At 48.2% G+C, this 24,892-nt stretch overlaps 1 protein-coding gene across 1 annotated transcript; it reads right to left on the bottom strand.

The window, feature by feature from the left end:
* Positions 1–6,664: 6,664 nt before the first annotated feature.
* LOC144259670 (olfactory receptor 52N2-like) lies at positions 6,665–7,603 on the bottom strand. The gene has a single exon (XM_077807975.1). The coding sequence runs from the start codon at positions 7,601–7,603 to the stop codon at positions 6,665–6,667; it is 939 nt and encodes a 312-aa protein (XP_077664101.1).
* Between the last annotated feature and the right edge of the window lie 17,289 nt (positions 7,604–24,892).

Here is a 24,892-nt window from a genome sequence, read left to right as displayed (position 1 = left end):
TTGGGAGTAGTGACATTACAAAAGAGGCCTTCCCATATAAACGTCTTGTAATTAGTTATTACACAGTACTGTCCATTGATTTTATAGGTTAATCTTACAGCTGGTTGATGCCCTCTGGTAAAATTTACTGGGCAGAAAACAGGAATGTCTAGTTTCTTTGGTCCAGGGGTTGCATTGTTCTGTGATACACCAGTAGCTGATGTAGATCCATTTGTTTTTTATGGATGCTCTCCTCCAGAGAGCCTACTGAATGGACAGTCACCAATTTATCGAATGTTGCTGTGTCAGGATGTAGTGTTGGTATCCGGACACTGAGCAGGATTGTTTTGAATAACATGGGCCTCCATTAGGATGCAGTGTCACTAACACAAATTATTACTGGTACTAACAGGGAAATTGTTTCTCCTTTTTGTAGGTACGATGTAACATATTTTTACCACATTTTTCCCCTTCCCTTCATGTTTTTTGCTGCTATTTGTTTCTTGATTTTTACCTGTGTGTTAGTGAAAGAGTTTTTTCAATGCTACGCACATGGTAAATGACTCAGAGCAATAATGCCGTACAGCAATAGTGCAGTCATACAGCATTAATACAGTTGCTATTACATAGGATTCAAGTTTAAATTAACTGTGGTGGTTTTTAGCTGATTTCCACCTTAATTCTCCATATATGGTAGATTGAGGTTTATTTGACAAATCTCTTTTTTATAAAGCACTTCATTTTCCTTTTCTTGGTGCTGAGGTAGTCCAAATAGCAAATAAAGGGGATCCATCAAGTCCAGCATTCAGATGAGAGATGAATGCTTCCCTCTCAGGGCATCCCTGCCGCAGGCCCTCCCTTCCCTCAGAGAGGGACATTTGGGCAGTTGTTCAGGGAGAAATTCTGCCTTCCCTCAGCTGAACTCCCTTGGAGCTGCTGGTAGCTGTTCTCCTTTCCTCTCTGGTCTGCCACAAAATCAGCTGCTCCCCTGCCTTTTTGCCCTTCTCAAGCACTTCTCTTCAGACTGGATTTGTCTGACCCATTTTCCTGATCATTTACCTGCTGAACGTTTGGTTCCTTTCAACTCAACTTGAAATGTAGCTACAAGTTCAGTGGCTTTGGAAAGTAACCCTGCTGCTTTTCACTACAGGTCTGTGTCTTTGGATTGTGGCAGTTTGGAAACAGCATTTACCATTTACACAATCTTTCTGTGAAGCACAATGAGAAAAACTGAACTAAAATTTTCCAATAATTTCTTGAGAGCTGAAGGTTCATAAACATCAGCGGCCTTTTTTGTTTAGGAGAATTATTTCTGTGGGTGCCTTCATTGTGTCTAAAATCTGAGAGGAAGCAGTGAGAACAAAGAGGGAGATGGAGGAAATTGATTATTCCCCTCTATTCAGCACTGGAGTATTGCGTCCCGTTTTTGGGTCCCCTACTACAGAAAGGATGTGGAAAAGTTGGAGAAAGTCCAGCATAGGGCAATGAAAATGATGAGGGGGCTGGGGCACATGAATTATGAGGAGAGGTTGAGCGAACCTGTATTATTTAGTCTGCAGAAAAGACGAGTGAGTGGGGATTTGGTAGAAGTCTTCAACTATCTAATGGGTGGTTTCAAAGGGGATGTAGCTTGGCTCTTCTCAGTGGTGGTAGATGGCAGAACAAGGAGCAATGGTCTCAAGTTGCACTGGGGGAGGTCTAGGGTGGATAGTAAGAAAAAATATTTCCCTAGGAGGTGGTGATATAATGGAATGGGTTACCTAGGGAGGCGGATGAATCTCCAAAATGAGAGGTTTTTAAGGCCCAGCTTGACAAAGCCCTGGCTGGGATGATTTAGTTGGGGTTGGTAATGCCTTGAGCAGGGGGTTGGACTACATGACTCCTGAGTTCTCTTCCAACTCTAATCTTCTATGATTCTAGCATTCATTCTGGTTGTTGGTCAATTTTCTAGTCAATTCCTTGAAGAAGCTTTCATTGTTTATGAAATCTGTTCAAGAGGCCAAAGACAAAATATCAGTTTTCATCCTCTAAGCCCATAATAGAATAGTACAGGTGGGGGGAAAGGTTTTATATTATAACAGTCTCTGGGAAGCCATCTCATACAGTGACGTTATAATCCCCTTACACAGAAAGGGTGCTCCCCAAAGTTACACATTTCAGGTTTTAGCAGTTAAATGAAGATTTCACAAGTTACACATCTCATTACACATCACTAAAATCCAACCCATCCATTTGTCCCAGTTCCCTAATGTAAGTGGGGAACTATTGTGGGGAATTTTCTGGCTTCTGCAATACCCCAGGGGAATTGGCTAATGAAAAGCTCGGATTCCCCACTCACATTCCCTTTACCCGAAGGCCTGCCTAACCTCAAGCACTCCCCTTCCACTCTCCTGTGTGGCAGAGTCCTCATAATGGTGACACAGCTGGGCCTTGGATTCCTGGGAGGCTGAAACCCCAGTCTCATCGTGGTCACTTAGGACAGGGCCTAGGGTGTCCCCACTTGGGTTACTGCCTTCACACCAGATGCTTCCCTGATCCCCTAATGACTGCATTAAATTCAAACCTAATATAATCTAGAAAACACCAACTAGAAGAAAAATAAGGAAAAAATGGGAAAGATTCAAGGAAATAAGGAACCCCACTTGTTGGGGATGGGGACATTACAAACCACCATCTCTGGGATGTTAGGAAAGTTCACAGTCTGTTCCTCATTCATCCCAGGCCTCCTGCCCAGGCTCTGCTTGTGCTGCGGTGATACCCTGGGTCAAACACTTGGTCTGGCAGTGGCCACACACCTTCAGACTCTAAGTGGCAGGACCTTTCTCCCCAGCAGCTACCCTCCCTTCAGAGCCTTGAAGGACCTGAATTCTGGTGACATCTCCCTGTGTTGAGCCCTCTGCCCATGTCCCACATTGCTCTTCCCATTGTGCTTGGGTGTCATGTTACTTGTAGCATGGCTGGCATACAATACCTTGGCTCTGAACCCGAGGCTCCCAACTGTAGTTCAGCCTTCTCTCCCTGTTGGCGCAGCTGGTCTGTTCCGATCCAGCCCTGACTTCTTGTCTCCTCCAGCTGCAGGTCCCCAGCTCTGCCTCAGCCTTGCTGTTCTGCCTCCAGCCTAGTTCTGGCTCTTCTGGCTCAGTGCTCCTTCTCTGGCTCCAGCCCAGCTCTGCCTCCTGGGCTGCTTCTCTTGCCCTTATGTTTCCGGATGCTTCTCCTGTGCGTCCAGTTAAGCTTGAGGTGCTGCTCAGGTTTGACAAAATTCTACTGGAACAAGAGCCCCAAATCACTTCAAAAGTAATCTAAATGCAGCTGAGATCAACTTAAATGTATTTCTTGAAACAAAGAGTTCTTTGTTTTGGTTTTTTTTTATTATTATTTTTTATTTATTACCATCAGGAGTTTGTCCACATTAGCAAGAAAGCCATGAGATGACAATCAAATTCAAAATTTACAACCCCACTACTGGTCCTTGTATCCAGACTGAGGGGTGGCAGGTGTTTAAAAAAAAAACGGCCTGTAACGGTGTAAAATAGCCAAAAGGAACCCAAAACATAAGTAGTGTAAAAACAGCAAGAACATTATATTATTATTTTTTTCTAAATGCATTCTTCGATGGGTAGTCAATGTCCATATTTTGATTTGAACTAGTTTATTACTGTTAATCTCTCGAAGGCAACATTTCATCCTTGCTCCCATCACTGGAAGGAGAAGAATACCTCTGCTGCTGGCCGTACATATCAGCAGTGACCAGTGAGAACATTTCTTTTGCTGGTGCAAACGCTTCACAACAGATTTTCTTGTTGCATGCATACACTAACATGACAAATCTTTTCCTAAAGTTCCTCTGGTTGGACAGTTTTGTTTGTATCAAGTTAATCTAAGAAAACAGTCTTTCAAAAGCAGCATTACTAAAAGGTAGCAACAGCAATGAAAGAGCAAACAAGTCAAGTTCACTAAAACCTTTGTCCCCTGTGGAATCCATGTGTTTGAGACATTCAGCACAAAACTGTTCTCCATGGTTGTTCTGAGTAAAAGGCCAGTGAACCGTAGGCAAAACTCTCCCCTGCTGCTCCAACTGTCCAAGTCTCCATGAAACAATGGCAAAATGAGAAATCGACCAATATAGGCCATGAAGGACTTACTACTGCAAGCGATTCAATCATAGAATCATAGAAAATTAGGATTGGAAGAGACCTTAGGAGGTCATCTCATCCAATCCCCTGCTCAAAGCAGCACCAACACCAACTAAATCATCCCAGTCAGGGCTTTGTCAAGCCGGCCTTAAAAACCTCAAAGGATGGAGATTCCACCACCTCCTTAATCACCTGGACAGTTCATGGCAGTCTCTGTTTCAACTCTTTCACAAAGTCCAAAATGAAATCTCAACACCTACATTTGATGCCTCGGACAACGGGAATAGTTACTATGTATTTTGAAAGTTCTGGCTTAAAGTGACTCCAAAAGTGACTATGAAAAGTGATAAGTTATTAGTGTCCAAAGCGATTTTGTAGTTTAACACAGCAATATGTTACACCGTTTTTCAAAACCCCCACGTGGGGCAACTTAACTCTTTCACTCCAGGCGGTATCAGGAATAAAGAAATGAGAACACAGCAATTCTGTCTGATCAAGGATGAAATACGAGTAAACATGCTCTTGTCTAACTCTGCAGTTTCTTCTATTTAAGCATACAGAGACATAAGCAATAGGTTTAGAATATCCCACATATTCACCTAACATCTGGAACAGTATTGAGCAATTAACAGCTGGTTCACAGTGGCCAGTTGCTCACCCACGAGGGAGAAAGAGTGTCAGGAAAAACATCTCTAAAGATGGCTTCAGAGGGCTGCTCCAAAGTACTTTGTATTAGGTAATCTTTTATAACTTCTATAAAACACATAGGTCATAGTGACCCCTACTGGATCATCACTTTTCGTAACTTTCAAAAAACTTCTACTATCTGAGGCATCTAAAGTCAAGGGTTACATCCATTTATCTACTTTCTTTCTCATGTATTTACTTGTCTGTCCACTCCTCCCATTCTCATTAGCAGAAACTGCCAGCTAGATTGTAACCTTGCATCTAAAAGCCTGCTTTCCAATTAACACTTGATTATGTGATGGTCTCTTTTATTAATTCATAGTGACTGAATGCACACCCTGCGGCTGCAATTAGCTTGATCACATTCTGGGCTACACACCCCTCAAATCTAGGGTAACAAGGTCCAGTTCTCAAAAACACACAGTTTCACAACTCTCAGCAAGAAGTTGTTGTAGAATGTCCTCAGGGCCTGCAGCAGCTTTCCTATAGTAGCACTTTCCAACGGAAACATTCGGTTTATCCTCCGGGCTTCCTGAATTATTGGTCTTAGAAAAATCAGGTAAATTTTGCTCACCAGATCACTGTAGTTATAATGAAGAGGTTCAGAATTGTAGTTGCTTTCTTTTTTTTTGTTTTCTTTTTCTTTTTTTTTTGTCTATCAGAAAGCATAGCTTTATTTCACCAAACTGATCAAGAATGCTGTTCACACAGGGTCTAATAGGAAGCCACCTTGCTTCAGAAAGCTGCAGTATCTTCTGCTGGTATGGAAGTAAAAGGAATGCCAAGTGACATGGTGTGTAGAGGTGGGGGCTGATGGGTGACTGTCATAAATATAAAGGGAAGGGTAAACCCCTTTAAAATCCCTCCTGGCCAGAGGAAAAATCCTCTCACCTGTAAAAGGTTAAGAAGCTAAAGGTAACCTCGCTGGCACCTGACCAAAATCACCAATGAGGAGACAAGATACTTTCAAAAGCTGGGGGGAGGGAGAGAAACAAAGGGTCTCTGTCTGTCTATATGCTGCTTTTGCCGGGGATAGACCAGGAATGGAGTCTTAGAACTTTTAGTAAGTAATCCAGCTAGGTATGTGTTAGATTATGATTTCTTTAAATGGTTGAGAAAAGAATTGTGCTGAATAGAATAACTATTTCTGTCTGTGTGTCTTTTTTGTAACTTAAGGTTTTGCCTAGAGGGATTCTCTATGTTTTGAATCTAATTACCCTGTAAGGTATCTACCATCCTGATTTTACAGAGGGGATTTCTTTACTTCCATTTACTCCTATTTCTATTAAAAGTCTTCTTGTAAGAAAACTGAATGCTTTTTCATTGTTCTCAGATCCAAGGGTTTGGGTCTGTAGTCACCTAGGCAAATTGGTGTGGCTTTTTACCAAACCTTGTCCAGGAAGTGGGGTGCAAGGTTTTGGGAAGTATTTTGGGGGGAAAGATGTTTCCAAACAGCTCTTCCCCAGTAACCAGTATTTGTTTGTTGGTGGTAGCGGCCAATCCAAGGACAAAGGGTGGAATATTTTGTACCTTGGGGAAGTTTTTGACCTAAGTTGGTAAAGATAAGCTTAGGAGTTTTTCATGCAGGTCCCCACATCTGTACCCTAGCGTTCAGAGTGGGGGAGGAACCTTGACAGTGACACTGAAAGTGATCAGGATATGGTCAGAGAGAGGGAACTCAGCAACAGAGAGAGCAGTGCTTGGTGATGGAGTGATGAGATGTTAGGTGTGAGGAGCTTTAAAGTCTGTGAATTTCCACAATGATGAGCTCAGCCAAACTTGGATAGAACACCCTTGATTAATGAGGAGATATCATTTCCCCCCTCATGAAACAGAGGTTTGGAGTCAGTGGTCCGAGGTGATCACATTCTGCAGATGTATTTGCACACTTTGTCACGAAGCTCTTTGGTTTTGATACCATAAACGATAGGGTTGAGCATAGGAAGGAGGAGGTGATACAGGCTGGAAAAGACGACGTGTACATAGGGATTGATGCCCTGACTGAACCAGTGTGTCAGATTAGAGAAGAGGCCGAGAGTACAAGAAATCAAAATCACACAGGTGTGGGTTGTGCAGGTGTTAAGGGCTTTCTGGTGGGCTTTCTCGGAGGGGATTCTGAGGACGGCCCTGATTATCAGACCATACGAGACAGCAATAACTGTCAGGTCAAACCCAAGGACTATAAATACTAACAAGAAGATGTATATCCTGTTGACTGTGATGTCCCCACACGACATCTTTGCCACAGCCATGTGGTCGCAGTATGTGTGGGGGATAATGCGGCTGGCACAGAATGGCAGCCTGCTCAGGAGCAGAGGCAGGGGCAGAATGAAGAGAACAGCTCTTGTCAAACACACGAGCCCTAACTTAGCTATTCGTGCATTGGTGAGGATGGTGGCATATCTCAGAGGGTTACATATGGCAACATAGCGATCAAAGGCCATTGTCGTGAGGATGGCTGAATGTGTCACAGAAACCACATGAAGGAAGAACATCTGAGTGAGACAGCCACCCACAGTAATGCCTTTCAAATTGAACCAAAATATACAGAGTGCCTTTGGCACGATGGCAGTAGACGCGCTGATTTCTGTGAGCCCCAGCATGCAGAGCAGCAGGTACATTGGTGCATGCAGGGTCTCCTCTTTGCCTACAACAAACAGAACCATGAAATTTTCCAACAGGCCAATAATGTAGAACGTAAAGAAAGGGATGGAAATCCAGAAGTGAGCAGCTTCCAGGCCAGGGATTCCTATTAGGATGAATGATGAACGGTCATAGTCACTGAGGTTGAAAGCTGCCATGCAGTGGTCTGTGCGTCGATTGGGCTCAGAAATGCTCCAGGTGTCTGTAGAGGGAAAGAAGCAGAGTGAGGGGAGTTACATGTTGTGATGAAGTGGGACTGTTCTTAATGTTTCCTCTGAATAGTGTGGGGGTGCCTCAGTTTCCCCTATGCAGTTCTTAAGTATCTTGGTGATGCGATAAGGGTGTATGATCCTTGCAGAGCCCTAGAGGGCAGGTTTGTGCAGGGGTCTGGGCACAGAGAATGGCTGACACCCTGTTTCCTGGCAACTGTTTGCCTGGGCCCTTCCCCCCTGCAAAGTAAGAGCTAAAGGGTTGGAGAACAAAGGAATCAGGTGCCCTCCTGGCCCGGGAAAGGGACAGAGCCCAGAGGAGGAGGGGCTGGAGAGAGTTTGAGTTTGGGGCTGGCTGGGGACATGGGGTGAAGTGCAGGCGTGGTTGTCTGGCTCACTGCCCCCAAAATGGACCTAGCTGAGGGGTCTTGTTCTCTGCACCTACAAGCTCTGTTTTAGACCATGTTCCTGTCGTCTAATAAACCTTCTCTTTTACTGGCAGGCTGAGAGTTACGTCTGACTGCCAAGTTGTGGGGCAGGACCCTCTGGCTTCCCCAGGACCCCGCCTGGGTGGACTCGCTGTGGGAACCACACAGAGGGGCAGAGCATGCTGAATGCTCCGAGGTCAGAAACAGGAAGGTGGAAGTTGTGTGAGCTGTGTGTCCTGCAGTGCTCGCAGAAAGGAGACTCCCCCAGAGTCCTGACTGGCTTCGTAGGGAGCATTTCCAGAGCATCGCCCAGGGACTCCGTGACAACTTGTGTTAGTGGTGGGATGTACTGCACCCCACGGATGGCGCTTCCTGCGCTAAGTGACTGGGGAGCAGTAAAACAAAGGGGGATTGATGAGGACCAGGCGTGCTGAAGGCTCAGAGAGGAGTGGTTTCGGGGGGCGGTTAACCCCTGGGAGTGTGTGACCAGCGAGAAGGACTGTGTAGTGATGGGGTCCCCCTGGGGACTGCGGTGAGCAGTGTCAGGGGTGGAGGAGCCTGCGGCTTGGCCCTGGGAGAGAGAAGGACTTTTGCAGTAACAGGGTTCCCCTGGGGATTGCAGCGAGCTGTCCCAGGGGCAGAGGAGTCTGCAGCTTGACCCTGGGAAAGAGGTGGTGACCTCGAGAAGGGCTGGCACACTAGGGGTTCTCCCTGGAAACCGTGGAGAGCTGAGAGGACACAGGCCTGTGAGTCCACAGCAACTTGGGAAGAGCGGAGTGATGGCCTGTCACCATCTCCTTAAGAAGGACATTGTAACCCTGTGCAGAAAGAGAGGGTTGAGCATTGGAAAGTTCACCAAAGCACAGTTAATCGTGCAGCTGGAGGAGGATGACCGCACTAAGGAATAGATTCCTGACCCCAAATGGGGCTATAGCAGGATCTGGGAGCAGCTGGAGTGGGAGCCAGGTACCCCCAAGACTCCTGTCCCTGACCAGATCGGGTTCCCCATCGGGGGATTGGAGATGGATAGGATTGGAGCTGAGTCCGAGATAGCAAGAGGACTGTGGGAGACAGCGAGAGTCCAAGAAAGAGCTGCAGAATCAGCAGCAGCATGAACTGGCGGTGGTGGAGCAGAGAGGCATAGGGGACCTCCCAGGGGTGAGTGGGGATAGACCCCGGGGGGCCAGTTCTGCAGGGAACCTCAAGACTAAATTGCTGCCCCTGGTTAAGGAGGGGGGGACGTGGATGCCACCCCACTGCCTTTGAGCAGCCTGGAGATTTGAACCAGGGGGACCCTGCGGAAAAGCCCCAGGGTCTAGCTCCCTTGCTGGGTCCCAAGGCCATAGACTCTGTCAGCTAGATGGGTGGGGAGGTGGACAGGCTCCCACTCCTGACCCCAACCTATATGTCTGTGTGGAGTTTCCTGGGGCCTGGCCCCTCGGACCCCCAGTGGGAGCAGAAGGTGATGGACAATGGGGAGACATTCCTGGGGTGGCGAGATCGTGGGACAGAGAGAACTGTTGTCGGGCCCTGGGTGGTGCAGCCTCAGATGCTGAGGGGCTGTGTGAGGGTCCCAGGGATGAAGCCCCTCACCCCCCTATGGCCCAGATCCCTGTGCAGACCCAGGAGGGGTGGGGCTGGCTGGTTGTTGGGGTTCTCCAAGATACCATCTGAGAGACCCTGTTGTGGGGTGACTGTGTCTCTTTGGGACAGGATCCAGGCCCTGCTCCTGTAACTGCCAAGGGTTTGAATTTGAATCCAGGGAACCAATCGGTGGAGGGGGAAATGGTCAGTGAAAATGCAGATGACCTGGCTGGCAGCAGGGAGGAGCTGCTAGGCTCAGGCTACCTGCCTGCCTGTAACCAGACCCCTGGGGCTGGGTGGGATCGAGAGATGCTCCCCGCGCCCTTGCACAATGGAGGGGGGCTCACGCTGGCTCTGATGCAGTGAGGAAAGCAGCGAGCTCACTGCCTACCCCCACTGGGACAGCAAGGGCAGCGCTGAGCACAATGTGAGCTGAGACCCCAGCTGAGTGGGGGCGGGGAGACACAGGCAGGGCAGGGAATCTGTTGGGAGTGGCAAGATGCTTGGTAAGGAAAGTCTGGATGAGCCTAGGCAGCCTTGTGAGCTGATGGCTTTGTCTAGTCAGCAGGGTGGGAAGGCGAGGAGAGTGGAAGATGAGTGTCCCTGGAACTTACCTGTTAGCTGGGTGGAGAATTGGGACAGTGAAGGAAACGTGCCTGTGTCTGTCAGGGGTATTGACTTGCCTATGGAGGGAGCTACCCCGGTCTCCAAGCATTTGTCTGTGAACAGCCTGGTGTGCTGAGACCAGGGGAATGAGATCCCAAGCTGTGTGTTTGGGAAAGGAGAATGTGTCTCCGGCTCTTTGTCTGTGGAGCACACAGAAGGGGCCTTTCAGCTTGTGATGGTTGAGAATAGTGTAGTTGTCTCACCATTGGTTCTGGATTCAGCTAAAGCCCAGGAAAGGAATGGTCCTAAGTTGGTGTTTGCTAGGGAGAAACTAGCAAACACAATGGCCCTGTAACTAGGTCGCACCTATGTAAAATCCCAGAGACCAGACAATTCTGGTGCTCGTATTTTGCCTGTTGCTAGTGTGTTGTTGGGAAAGGGTGTAGCAACTCTGTCTAATCAGGGTGAGATCCTAGCCAGGGCACAAGGAGAGCATGAAGGAGATTTGACTGTGTTACCTACTGATGGTGTGGAAACCTGTAGCAAGAAGGAAAAGATTCCTGAACTTGTGTGTGGCAAAGGGAAGGAGAATGCTTCTAACCTTTTATCTAGGAAGTCTGTGAGTTTGCCTGAAAGGGGATTGTATAGGAATCTGTCTGATGGGCCAGAGGTAATTCTGGATCTAAGTGAGACCCAGAAAGAGTCAGCTGTTGCTCAGGAAAGTGTTCCTCTAGAGCAAGCCCTAGTTGAAGAGGGTAAGGGCAGAATTTCTGTGAAGGGTGATTTGTTGCATGGAAAAGCCCGAAGGAAAGGAATCCTCATGGAGTCTTTGCAAGCAGTTTACTGCAACTGAAGGGTGTGCAAGTGATTTAATCAAGAAAGTTTCAGTTCCTAACAGCCAGAAATTTTCTGTTGTGAATGGATCCCCTGACTGTCCTGTTGAAAGACCCAGTGTGGAGAGCTTTGAGAAGGTCTCACATGAAGTGAAAGCTGTTAAGAAAGTTAAACAGTGCTCAAACCAGGTGGCTGTGTTTGGCCAGCTTGTTGGGGAGACAAGGTTGTTGAGAAAGGAATGTCTCCATTTTAGTTCTGTGAGTGAACAGTATGTGGCCCAGCTCAAGATGGGGGCTCTTAACCAAGAAAGCCGGAATTGCAGCCCTCCAGACTGGAGCGCTAGGAGAAGACCCGATCCCAGTTTGACCGCTGGGGGTTTTGGGGTGGCAAAAGGGCACGGGACACATAAACCTTCCTACATGCGGCATGCAAGTGCTATCGACCACCCCCAACCTAAGGGAGGGCGCGAAACTGGAAGTGCCTGGTGTAACTCCCACCAAGGAACTGGAGAGATGCTGTGTCATCCATGGGATTGTTGGTGGGTTCGAACTTCCCCAGGTCACCGGCTAAAGTGACCCCGTTCAGTTCAGTCTCGAAGGGGGGAGAGATGTGACAAAGCGGGACTGTTCTTAATGTTTCTTCTGAATAGTGTGGGGGTGCCTCAGTTTCCCCTATGCAGTTCTTTAGTATCTAGGTGGTGGGATAAGGGTGTATGAACCTTGCAGAGCCCTAGAGGGCAGGTGTGTGCAAGGATCTGGACACAGAGAATGGCTGACACCCTGTTTCCTGGCAACTGATGGCCTGGGCCTTCCCCCCTGCAAGGTGAGAGCTAAAGAGTTGGAGAAGAAAGGAATCAGGTGCCCTCCTGGCCCAGGAAAGGGACAGAGCCCAGAGGAGGAGGGGCTGGAGAGAGTTTGAGTTTGGGGCTGGCTGGGGATATGGGGTGAAGTGCAGGCGTGGTTGTCTGGCTCACTGCCCCCAAAATGGACCCAGCTGAGGGGTCTTGTTCTCTGCACCAACAAGCTCTGTTTTAGACCATGTTCCTGTCACCTAATAAAGCTTCTCTTTTACTGGCAGGCTGAGAGTCACATCTGACTGCCAAGTTGTGGGGCAGAACCCTCTGGCTTCCCCAGGACCCCGCCTGGGCGGACTCGCTGTGGGAAGTGCACAGAGCGGCAGAAGATGCTGAATGCTCCGAGGTCAGACCCAGGAAGGTGGAAGCTGTGTGAGCTGTGTGTCCTGAAGACAGGCTGCTCACAGAAAGGAGACTTCCCCAGAGTCCTGACTGGCTTCGAAGGGAGCAGTTCCAGAGCGTTGCCCAGGGACGCCGTGACACGTTTTATAACAAATAGTACAATAAATATTGTATAGTTATGAACACTCGAGAGACTGGTGAACAGTGAGGTGACAACATTTGCAGATGGCTCCAGATTATTTAGGTCATAGTCAAGTCCAGAGAAGTCCTCAGAGGGAGCTAACCAAGCAAGGTGAATGGGCAGCATGATGGCAGATGGACTTCAATGTCAAAAACTGCAATGTGCATGCCCATTGGGGGGAAAAGCTTGAATTCCTTAAACACCTTAGAAGGTTCTACTTTAACTGTCTGAACTCAGGACAGGGATCTGGGCATCATGGTACACAGCTCTGTAAACCCCTGCTCACAGTGCAAGTATGGCCAGAAACTAAGGAAAACATGGGGATCCAGGAGGAATGGGATGGGGAATCATAAAGGAAATAAAATGCTATAAGATCAAACAGTCAATGTTTCACGCTCCTCCGGCCTCCTCTGTGAAGTACGGGGCAACCTTTTCACACATGTTATTACAGAACTAGAGGGGTTCAGGCATAATCCAAAAGAACGATCAAGGGCCTGGGGAAACTCTTATATGGATACAGGTTGTAAAGTCTGGGATATTTACGTTACCAAGGAGGTGCATTAGAGGGGCCATGAGAAAAGTCTATGAAATACAGATTGGTGGAGAGTAGATGGACACTGTGTTCTCCCTGTCTCAAAAGACAAGATCAAGAGGACATTAAATTAAACTGAACTGTAGAAAAATCAGAACCAATGTATACAAATGCTTTATTCAGTCAATGCCTAATTAGACTGAGGAACTCGTTGTCACAAGAGGTCTTTGAGGCTGTAAGGTAAATGAGAATGAGGAAGGGTTTGGAGATTTACATGGATAGAAAGACTATCCAGTTACAATTGTTACAGCTAAATAAATATTTTGGAATATCTATAAACCGAGGTGTTCCAAGACAGAAGCCAAGAGCTAGCTGTCAGGCATGAGGATGAGACCCTGAATCCACCTCCTGCTGGGTTTCTTCCTTCTTCTGCTGCATCTGGGCTGTCGCTGTCAGAGACAGGACACTGGACTGGATGGACTATAGGTCTGATCCACATTGCAATTCGTATATTGAAAAGAGCCAAGTTTCCCCCCAAGGAAACAGTCATTTTAATCTTCAGAGGGATAGCCATGTTAGTCTGGATCTGTAGAAGCGGCAAAGAGTCCTGTGGCACCTAATAGACTAGCAGATGTATTGGAGCATGAGCTTTTGTGGGTGAATACCCACTTCGTCAGATGCATGGATGAAGTGGGTATTCACCCATGAAAGCTCATGCTCCAATACGTCTGTTAGTCTATGAGTCATTTTAATGCTGGGCTATGACTTTGTTCTGAACAGAATGGGCACAAAGAGCAGAAGGGTCTAGGTATTTAGGGCTACAGACCTGCAGCTCTGTTACTTCCCTTGTTTCTTTTGGTGAGACACTTCCATGCAGGCAACCAGCTTTGTCTGAGATATAAGTTACAGATATTACCTGAGAAGTGTAAGCAGAGACATGTGGCAACAACTCGGCTGCTAGCCATTCTCATGCCTGAATATCGATGAAGTTTGCAGATGACACAAAATTGGGGGATCGTAAATAATGAAGAGGACAGCTCACTGATTCAGTGCAATCTAGATTGGTTGGTCAACTGGGTTGAAGCTAACAGTGTGTGTTCTAATATAGCTATGTATATTATGTATATTCCCATAGTATTCTTGCCAGCAAGTTAAAGAAGTATGGGCTGGATGAATGGACTATAAGGTGGGTAGAAAGTTGGCTAGATTGTTGGGCTCAACAGGTAGTGATCAATGGCTCCATGTCTAGTTGGCAGCTGGTATCAAGTGGAGTGCCCCAAGGGTTGGTCTTGGTGCTGGTTTTGTTCAATATCTTCCTAAATGATCTGGAGGATGGTGTGGATTGCACCCTCAGCAAGTTCGCAGATGACACTAAACTGGGAGGAGTGTTAAATACGCTGGAGTGTAGGGATAGGATACAGAGGGCCCTAGACAAACTGGAGGATTGGGCCAAAAGAAATCTGATGAGGTTCAACAAGGACAAGTGCAGAGTCCTGCACTTAGGACGGAAGAATCCAACGCACCGCTACAGACTAGGGACCGAGTGGCTAGGCAGCAGTTCTGCAGAAAAGGACCTAGGGGTTACAGTGGATGAGAAGCTGGATATGAGTCAACAGTGTGCCCTTCTTGCCAAGAAGGTCAATGGCATTTTGGGCTGTATAAGTAGGGGCATTGCAAGCAGATCAAGGGACGTGATCTTTCCTCACTATTCCTCATTTTTGAGGCCTCATCTGGAGTACTGTGTCCAGTTTTGGGCCCCACACTACAAGAAGGATGTGGAAAAATTGGAAAGAGTCCAGCGGAGGGCAACAAAAATGATTAGGGGACTGGAACACATGAGTTATGAGGAGAGGCTGAACGAAGTGGGATTGTTTAGTCTGCAGAAGAGAAGAATGAGGGGGGATTTGATAGCTTTCAACTACCTGAAAGGGGGTTCCAAAGAGGATGGATCTAGACTGTTCTCAGCGGTAGCAGATGACAGAATGAGGAGTAATGGTCTGAAGTTGCAGTGGGGGAGGGTTAGGTTGGATATTAGGAAAAAAAAATTCACTCGGAGGGTGGTGAAACACTGGAATGCGTTACCTAGGGAGGTGGTGGAATCTCCTTCCTTAGAAGTTTTTAAGGTCAGGCCTGACAAAGCCCTGTCTGGGATGATTTAGTTGGGGACTGGTCCTGCTTTGAGCTGGAGGTTGGACTAGATGACCTCCTAAGGTCCCTTCCAACCCTGATATTCTATGATTCTATGTAGATATCTATATCTAAGAACAATGAATTCAGGCAATGCGTACATGATGGGGGACTATCGTGAGAAGCACAATGACTCTGAAGAAGATTTGGGGCATAAAGGGATAATGAGCTGAATATGAGTTCCCAGTGTGGCCTTGTGGTGAAAAAGCCAGTGTGATCCTGGGATGATGAGCAGGAAAATCTGAAGAAGAGCTAGAGAAGTAATTGTACCTCTGTATTTGGCCCTGGCGTGACTGCTGCTGGAATCCTGTATCGAGTTCTTGTGTCCACAATTAAAGATGGATGTTGATACACTGAAGAGGTTTCAAAGAAGAATCAGAATTAGTAAAAGAATAGAAATATTGCCTTATAGTGATAGACTCAAAGAGCTCAATCTATTTAGTTTACCAGTGACGGTAAAGGGGTGACTTGATAACAGACTGTAACTAGGTGCACGGCGAACTAATATTTTTTAATAGGCTTCTCAGCCCAGCTTACAAAGGTATAAAACAATCCAATGACTGGAAGTTGAAGGTAAAGAAATTCTGTCTGGAAATAAGGTGTACATTTTTAAATGGTGAACGTAATTAACCACTGGAACAATTTACCAATGGTATTCATAGATTCTTCATTACTGAAGATTTTTCAATCAAGTTTGGACGTTTCTCTAAAAGTTCCATTCTATGAGTAATTTTTGGGAAATTCTCAGGCTTGCGTTATACAGAGTAGCTGATCACAATGGTCCCTTCTGATCTTGGAATCTATGAACATGTCCCTGGGAGTCAGCTGGAGACATTTTGCCTGCAAGCTCCTGCCTGAACTTACCAAAGGCACTTTTTCTATTCATGATTGTTTTGAATTTAACCCTCTGGGGAGAAATTCTCATGTGACTGTGGTGCCTTGGACATGTTACACGAGGTGTGTATTTACCGAGGCTGAGGGATCCCATGAGGCACTGCACGGATGAATGTTTTGGGTGAGAAAAATAATGGTTTGACCCCAAAAAATCTCCTCACTGAGGAATGAATCTACACCCCTTGCCATTAATGAGAAAGAAAGCTGGCGAGCAAATGATCCCAGAGCATGCTGGGTTTAACGTCTGTATCCCAGGGGCCCACTGTTTCAGTCAGCTACTAGTGGCTCATGCACGTGGTAGCTGTATTTATCTGGGCCCTCACATGTCCCAGAGTTGCCTGTTCTCGTTATAGAACGTGCCTACTTCTCTGCTTGCCAGTTGTTCTCATGCAGCAGTCCTTGAAGCACCATGCGGTGTCTATGGGTGTAACAAGAGAAGCCGCCCAGGTGCCTGTCTTGGCCTTTGCCACTCGTGTGTGAGATTTCTCACCTGTGAGACAGGGCCAGTGATTACCCCCCAGCCAAGGGAGCAGGTGTGATAGGAGGCACCTCTCCCCCTGCAGATGAAGAGCTGTGGGAAGCCTGTGGCGGCTTGGAGCTTGTGAGAGCCAGGGATGATTGGGGAGCATGCAGATGACACTGACGACCAGCATGCTGTTGGACTCAGGGCAGTCTCGCAAGGGGAAGGAGAGAACACACGAGGGGTCAGAGTATGATGGGAGATTGGAGCAGCTGAGAATGGCTTTGCCGGGGTGCCACCTGGTACTAGGGGACCACTGAGTCGTCTGACTCACCAGCCTTGTCTCCCTCTCTCAGTGTGCTGTTCTGACAGGCAGTAGACCTCCTCCTGCTCCTACAACTCAACCAGCATCCACGCAGGCAGGGACACACACAGCTGCAGTTATATGCAGGCTCTTTGACCAGCCACTGCATGAACCAAAAATAGAGAGGCTACAGCCAAAATAACCAGCTCCCTACTCTTCTGCTCTGGTCCAAACTCTGACCAGTATGAATTTTTAACCTAGTTCACCCCTCCCTCATTGTGGCTTGGAAAATGCACACTGGTTACCAAGCTGAGATTTTACCTCCATGCAGTTCACTTAAAGGCATCCTGGGTTTAAATTAAAACAGAAAAGATGTGTATTAACTACAAAAGATAGATTTTAACTGATTCTAAGGGATAGCAAACAGATCAAATTTGATTACCGAGTGAATAAATAAAAACACAAACAAAGCTTAACACTGACTATTGATCAGCAGGTTCTCACCCTGATTGATGATGCAAGCAGTGTGACAGAATCTCAAGGCACAAGCTGCATTTGCTTTGCAGCTTGGGTTTCCTGGTGTTCCATACACAGGCTGGAAATCCCCTGAGCCTGGGTCCAGCACTTCCCCCAGTTCAGTCTTTTATCCTCAGGTGTTTCCAGGAGTCCTCTTGTGTGGGGAGTGAAGAACCACTGATGGTGTCACTCCCTGCCTTATATAGCTTTAGCATATGATGGGAACCCTTTGTTTCAAAACTTGGTTCTTAGACCAGTTTGTGGGAAATGTACAGACTAACCAATTTGGAGTCCAGTCTTATGTGGCCTTGTCACATGGCCTTGTAGAGTCACAGCATCCAGGACTTATAGGTAAGGCTGTGAGTTTGTCACTAAGGTCCATGACTTCTGCAGCCAGCAGGTGCCACTCACCCAGGGCCACCTGAGCAGCTCAGGTGGCCCCAGGGCCAGCCTCGCCGCTGCCTCCTGCAACAATGGCAGTTCCAGGTGGCCCCCCGCTAGCAGCAGTGCTGCGGTTCTGGGTGACGGGGCTGCCCAAAAACAGCAGTAGCTACTGCCGTCCAAGGACAGAGGGGCTGTTCTCCACCAGCAGCATTGTGGGGGTCCTGGGCTGCTTTGCAACAGCAGCGGCTGCCCCAGTCCAGGGTTGGTGCCCCCCCGCCAGTAGTGGTGGCAGTGGACCCGGGTCATCCCCAATGCCAGTTCACCAGTAGGCACCCCAGAGACCCCCACTAGCAGGGATCACCCTGGACTCCCCCAGCACAAGTGGGTGCCCCAAAGCCCACCCTCCCCCAATCCAGGGCAGTAGCTGTGCCCTCTGGACTCCTCCTGAACTCCAAAGATATAGTTAGTAGTATCAAGTACAAGTCACGGACAGGTCATGGAGCTGTGAATTTTTGTTTATTGCCCTTGCCCTGTCCATGTCTTTTACTAAAAATGCCCATTGCTAAATCTTAGACTTAATTATAGGCTGTCTGGAGCATTGTCAGGAAGGCTCACCAGGTGTGAGATCATTTCTCCCACACACTATTGTTTTCTTAATGGCTCATTAACCTGAATAGACCCTTCCCAAACATCTATCTAAACTGAAAGCAACATGCCAACTGGGTGTAACCCAGCTGTAACTACATGTGAAATATAGAAATGCAGTCAGTATTTATAACTTCAGATACAAAAATAATACATGCATACAGATAGGATAATCATATTCAGAAAATCATAACTTTTCCAGTGACATCTAACATGACCGATCATGCATAAAATGTATCATAATTATGCTATAATCATGTCATAATAAGACCTCTAAGAAGAATATGGGGTACAGAGTCACACAAAGATCAATGGTTCTTTTCCCCAGTCAGATGCCTAAACTTACATAACAACAGACAGGAGTACAGACCTGAGCTGGAAAGAGAACTGAGTAAATGTTGTGACACCCAGGCTGCAGTTCTGTGGCTTGCCAGGGTAAAGAGACCCTGAGACTGGCCCAAACCAACAAACACAAAGAAAAATTTAATTTCAGCAGCACTGCCGATCTCTCCCAGTCTATGTTGCTCCACGCCCCCACAACCCCCAGTGCTCCTTGCCTGTCCCTCTATACCTCCTGACTCTCCTTACCACCTCCAGCGCTGCCCTCCTCTCTGTGAACACCCCGCTCCCCACTGCACGACACAAAGTGCTGACCACTTGTCCATGTAGGTACCCCACAACTTCCAGCCCTGCCACACAGTGATACCCCTCACCCACCCAGGACCAAAACCAGGTGCCAGAGCCCACAGCGATGGCTCACAGAACAGCTCCTCAGGCTCGGTTAACTCAGTGTCTGCCTGCACCAGGGAAAAGGGGGAGATCAGCCTGAACTGCCTCTCTGTGGGGGAAGGGAACCCCAGCGGCGGCTCAGCCTGTGCAGGGAAGGAGAGAGGGACAGACCCTCCAGGAGGGAGAGAGGACGTGGAGACTAAAAGGAGCCAGTGTTAGTGTTGGGAACACTGGGGCATGGCCACTAGGTAACTCGAGGGGATGGAAGACCACGAGTGTCGATGAAGCCCCCTTGCGCTAGGCCCCAGTGTCCTTGGCCCCCCTCCTGCCTGGAGGCACTCGCAGCAGCTCTGCGTGCTAGGCCCAAGTGTCCTTGGCCCCCCCGCCTGGAGGCACACACAGCAGTTATGCTGAGAATCTGCAACAGTATGTTGCAGAGTCAGACTGCCTGAAACTAAGCAAGGCCAAACAGGGGAGATATGGAAGAACAATGCTGAATAAAGCAGCTTTATGTATAGTTTAACAAATGATACAGAGAATCAGGGAACTAGCTGGGAACTGGATTGGCTGGCTATATGGATACTTGGGGCAGCGTGCTATTGGATAAGTATGCTGGGAAAAAGGATGTATAAAAGCCTGTGTAACTTCCTGCTTTGTTGTACAGGATTTGAGATTCAAATCTCCCTGTACCTTTTTGAAGCTTCAAATAAACTTTTTCTGCTTCTCCACCCCGTTGTGATTATTGGGTGCAGCACACCGGGTAACGAACCAACTCAAGCTGTTGTTCAGCCTCTCGGCACTGGGTGCCGGCAACAGCTTTTGGCGTCCCTGGGTGGGCGACGAGGCTGCAATTTAGCCTTGCCCGGACCCCTCCTGGAGGTCGAGGATTGCGGCGAGAACCGATGCCCAGCGCGCACCGGTGAGTTCATCGGGGGCCTCGGAGGAGACGCGATTTGATCGACCCCGGAGGGCACAACGGTGCAACGCACTCATATAGTGGAGAAGCAGTTGTGGACGGCGGTGAAGAACCGGTCCCTTAGACGTGGGGGAGGAGCAGCTGCAGACCACGGTGAAGAACCGGTCCCTTGGATAAGGTAGGAACCTTTTGAAATCCAGATTATATGCTCTGTTGGAACCTGGGGACGCCCAGAGTTACCCTGTAGGTATGGGACAGGGACAGAGCTCAGAGGTTAGGGCACGGTGTACGCCCCTAGAGTGCATTCTAGCAAACTGGAAGGTATTTGGTGCGGATCCGATGACTAAGAGCCAATTAAAACGATTCTGTACAGTTGACTGGCCTCAATATCAACTAGAGGACCAGGAGTGGTGGCCACCAGGAGGGTCAATTAATTACAACACGATCCTTCAGTTACTCCTGTTCTGTCAGAGAACAAGGAAATGGAATGAACATATGTATGCGCATTTGTTTCTGACTTTATGTACTCGACCAGATATTTTACAGCACTGTAATCTGACTCCGACTGGTTCGGTAGCAGCTAATGTTAGTCCCCAGACCCCCACCCCCACTGTAATGGCAGAGCCGGTGTCCCCTTCGGCCCCCACACTCCCACCGTATAAGGGTAGGATGCCTCGGGTTACAGAGATTGCCCCCTCGGTGGGACTCTATCCTTTGCTTACCGAGACTGTTGTGGCTTGCCCAGGGGCAGACGGACGTCAGGCTACCACTATGCAAGTTTACACCCATGTGCCATTCAATCCAATAGACTTAGCAGCTTTTAAAACACAGGCTGGGGAATTCTCAACGAACGCAAGCAGGTTTATTTCAGTCTTTGAGGGGTGCCTCAGTAGTCACAAGCCGATTGAAACGACTGTAATATCCTCCTGAGAACCCTGTTGTCTGAGGTGGAGAGGGATCAGGTTACAGCTAAGGCAAGGGGAGCGTCAGCGTTCAAGTGGAAAAAAAAAGAAAGGAATCTATCTGTCAAGTTCCTCTCCAAATAATTGTAAGCGGCTCAGGGCATTTCTGGGTATGGCAGGCTTTTGCAGGATATGGATCCCAGAGTTTGGACTGTGGGCTAAACCCCTGTACGACTGTGTAAAAGGAGCAGATCATGACCCCTTCTATTGGACCCCAGAGGCTGACAGGGCATTTAAAATCTTGAAAAGAAAATTGATGGAAGCCCCGGCTCTGGGCCTGCCGGATCTCTCTAAGCCGTTTCAGTTGTATGTACATGAACAAAGGGGGGTGGCCCTAGGAGTGCTTACACAGCTGTTAGGAGCATGGAAGCGTCCTGTGGCTTATTTTTCTAAGCAATTGGATCAGGTTGCAAAGGGTTGGCCGGCATGTTTACGGGCAGTCGCAGCTACTGCCCTATTGCTTGAGGAAGCTGAGAAGCTAACATTGGGAGGGGTTATGCAAATCTATACTCCCCACATGGTCCGAGCCTTATTGGATGCAAAGGGAGGGCTTTGGCTCACCCAGGCTCGGATTGCTCGGTACCAGGCTAAGCTGTTAGAGAACTCTGAAGTCACCTTACAGCCTTGCCCCTCCCTTAACCCAGCCACCCTCTTGCCAGAAACAGAGGAACAGAAACATGACTGTTTAGAGATCATAGATGTCCAGTACTCCAGCCGTCTGGATTTAAAGGATGTACCTCTCCCAAATGCAGATTATGAGTGGTACACTGATAGTAGCAGTACTGTAATAGATGGGCAAAGGAGGGCGGGTTATGCTGTTGTGACCCTCCATGACACTGTGGAAGCTGAAGGTTTGCCTGCTGGGACCTCTGCCCAGCTTGCCGAACTAATAGCCCTGACCCGTGCACTTGAACTGTCAAAAGGAAAGCGGGTCAACATTTTTACTGATTCAAAGTATGCTTTTGGTGTGCCGCATGCTCATGCTGGCCTATGGAAGCAAAGGGGAATGCTGACAGCCCAAGGCTCCCCAGTCAAGTACGGGCCCCAAATCCTCCGGCTCCTAGAAGCTGTACAACTCCCCTCAGAAGTGGCAGTGGTACACTGTAAAGCCCATCAAAGGGAGGATCAAGATGTGGCCAGAGGTAACGCCCGAGCAGATAGAGAGGCTAAGCATGCTGCCACCCTGCCATCCCCTCAGACTGAGAACGCCCATATGCATGCCCTTATCCCATCAGTAGGGGAACTTCCAACCCCTCAGTACTCTGGGGAGGAAAGACAGCTAACTGACAAACTCGATCTCCGGGAAAAGGAGGGATGGCTCCATTCCTCAGAAGGGAAGGTCCTCTTACCAAAGGGCCTAATCCGGCCAGTGCTACAGAAACTACATCAAACCACTCATGCTGGCAGGGAAGCACTTATCCAACTAATGGGAAAATACTTTATCACTTCTGGACTCCGACCCCTGGCTGCCCAGGTACAAGCGGACTGCTTAGTCTGCCAAAAGAATAACCCCCGACTGGGACATCCTGTGCCACCAGCTGCCCTAGAACCCACTCCGGGCCCTGGACAAGTGTGGCAAATAGACTTTACTGAGTTTCCCCGGACCCAAGGGTTCAAATATCTCCTTGTTATAGTGGATCGGTTCAGCGGATGGCCGGAAGCCTTCCCATGCCGTAACTGCACTGCCAGGACAGTGGCCCTCAAGTTTGTTAAGGAGCTCATTCCTCGCTTTGGACTCCCCCTGTGGATGGAATCTGACAATGGGACACACTTCACGTCAAAAATCATTCAAAGCATCTCACATGCCTTACAGATCCCCTGGAAACTCCATACGCCCTGGAGACCGCAAGCCAGTGGTGTAGTGGAGCGTACCAATCAGACCCTTAAACGGCATCTCTCAAAAGTGTGCCAAGAAGCCTCACTGCGATGGCCTGATGCTTTGCCCCTCGTCCTACTCCGTATCCGCGTTCTCCCAAAGGGTAGATTAGGGCTCAGTCCCTTTGAAATTATGTTTGGAAGGGCATGGCCTATGAATGGCACCCCGGTTCTGTCAGGGGAATGGGAGTTGGGTAATGGTTTTTTGTCTCAGTATATGTGTTCCCTGTCTGCTGTTCTCTTGTCTCTTCACAGGTATACCAAGGATTCCCAGCCTCTCCCCTTGGACTCTCCCGTCCACTCCTTACAGCCCGGTGACTCTGTGCTTGTTCGCACCTGGAAAGACGAGCCTCTCCAGGAAAAGTGGAAAGGACCCTATACCGTCCTGCTGATCTCCCATACAGCGGCAAAGATCGAGGGACACAAGAACTGGATCCATCACTCTCGTCTGAAGGCAGTACCTGCCCCCTCGTCAGCAGAACAGTGGACCGTCCAACCTGCTGACTCCTCATCTAGTGACGATCTCGGGCTAAAGCTACTGTTTAAAAGACACAAATAGCGGGCACCTTAATGCTAAAATGGGCCCACCCAGGTACTGGAGACCCTGGGTTGGGAAGACTCTAGTGATAATTAATTGGGTAACATTGTTATTCTCTGTATTGGTATTTCCAAACTGTGCATATCGGGAGCATAACTCCTTTGTTTCGCTTGCGCACCATGTTGCTAATTTAACAAACCAGACTGATTGCTGGGTGCAGTTATGAGATCTATAAAAAGGTGGTACAGGCTGAGGCCCATGCCCGAGCCGGAGCACAGGTTGCCTATACTGCCCCAGAGAACGATTGGTTGCAAACCTTGTTTTCAGGCTGGGGTTTGTCGTCTTGGCTTGGTGGTTTATTTAGCCTGCTATTGAAAATTCTCTTTCCTGTATTGCTTGTATTACTGGTATTATGCTGTGCAGTATCATGTGTCAGGGCCCTTTTGCAAAAGTTAATAAGTCATTCTCTTCAGGGCTATCACAAAGTGCTTATGCAAAGTCATATTGTAAAGAAATAAGTAGCCCAAGTGAGAAAACTCAGAGCCAAGGCTGTTGAGTGTTCTCAAAGGGGGGAGTTGTTGGGAACACTGGGGCATGGCCACTAGGTAACTCGAGGGGATGGAAGACCACGAGTGTCGATGAAGCCCCCTTGAGCTAGGCCCCAGTGTCCTTGGCCCCCCTCCTGCCTGGAGGCACTCGCAGCAGCTCTGCGTGCTAGGCCCAAGTGTCCTTGGCCCCCCCGCCTGGAGGCACACACAGCAGTTATGCTGAGAATCTGCAACAGTATGTTGCAGAGTCAGACTGCCTGAAACTAAGCAAGGCCAAACAGGGGAGATATGGAAGAACAATGCTGAATAAAGCAGCTTTATGTATAGTTTAACAAATGATACAGAGAATCAGGGAACTAGCTGGGAACTGGATTGGCTGGCTATATGGATACTTGGGGCAGCGTGCTATTGGATAAGTATGCTGGGAAAAAGGATGTATAAAAGCCTGTGTAACTTCCTGCTTTGTTGTACAGGATTTGAGATTCAAATCTCCCTGTACCTTTTTGAAGCTTCAAATAAACTTTTTCTGCTTCTCCACCCCGTTGTGATTATTGGGTGCAGCACACCGGGTAACGAACCAACTCAAGCTGTTGTTCAGCCTCTCGGCACTGGGTGCCGGCAACATTAGTAACTCTTCCTCAGAACAACACAAAGCTTTAACATACTGCAGCCAGTGAGGAACCCAGACACACTTTCCCAAGGCTGTCTCTCTGTGTTGGCAAATGCTAACATTACCATGAGGCTGTCGGAGGATTGCTAACAGGTGTACGGATGCTCCAGATAGCGGATGGTGTCTGAGATAATCTGCTACAGCTTGGTCCACGTTATATTGCAGCCTGAGACCACCCTTCTTCCCCAGTAGGCCTCATTATTCCCCTTTGGTCTGTGCATTAGTCAGGATGTCCAATCCCTATTTTACC

Source organism: Eretmochelys imbricata, chromosome 1, assembly GCF_965152235.1.
Source record: "Eretmochelys imbricata isolate rEreImb1 chromosome 1, rEreImb1.hap1, whole genome shotgun sequence".
Taxonomy (NCBI): Eukaryota; Metazoa; Chordata; order Testudines; family Cheloniidae; genus Eretmochelys; species Eretmochelys imbricata.
The sequence above is the reverse complement of the archived record's forward strand: the minus strand, read 5'-3'. Positions and strand labels throughout refer to the sequence as shown.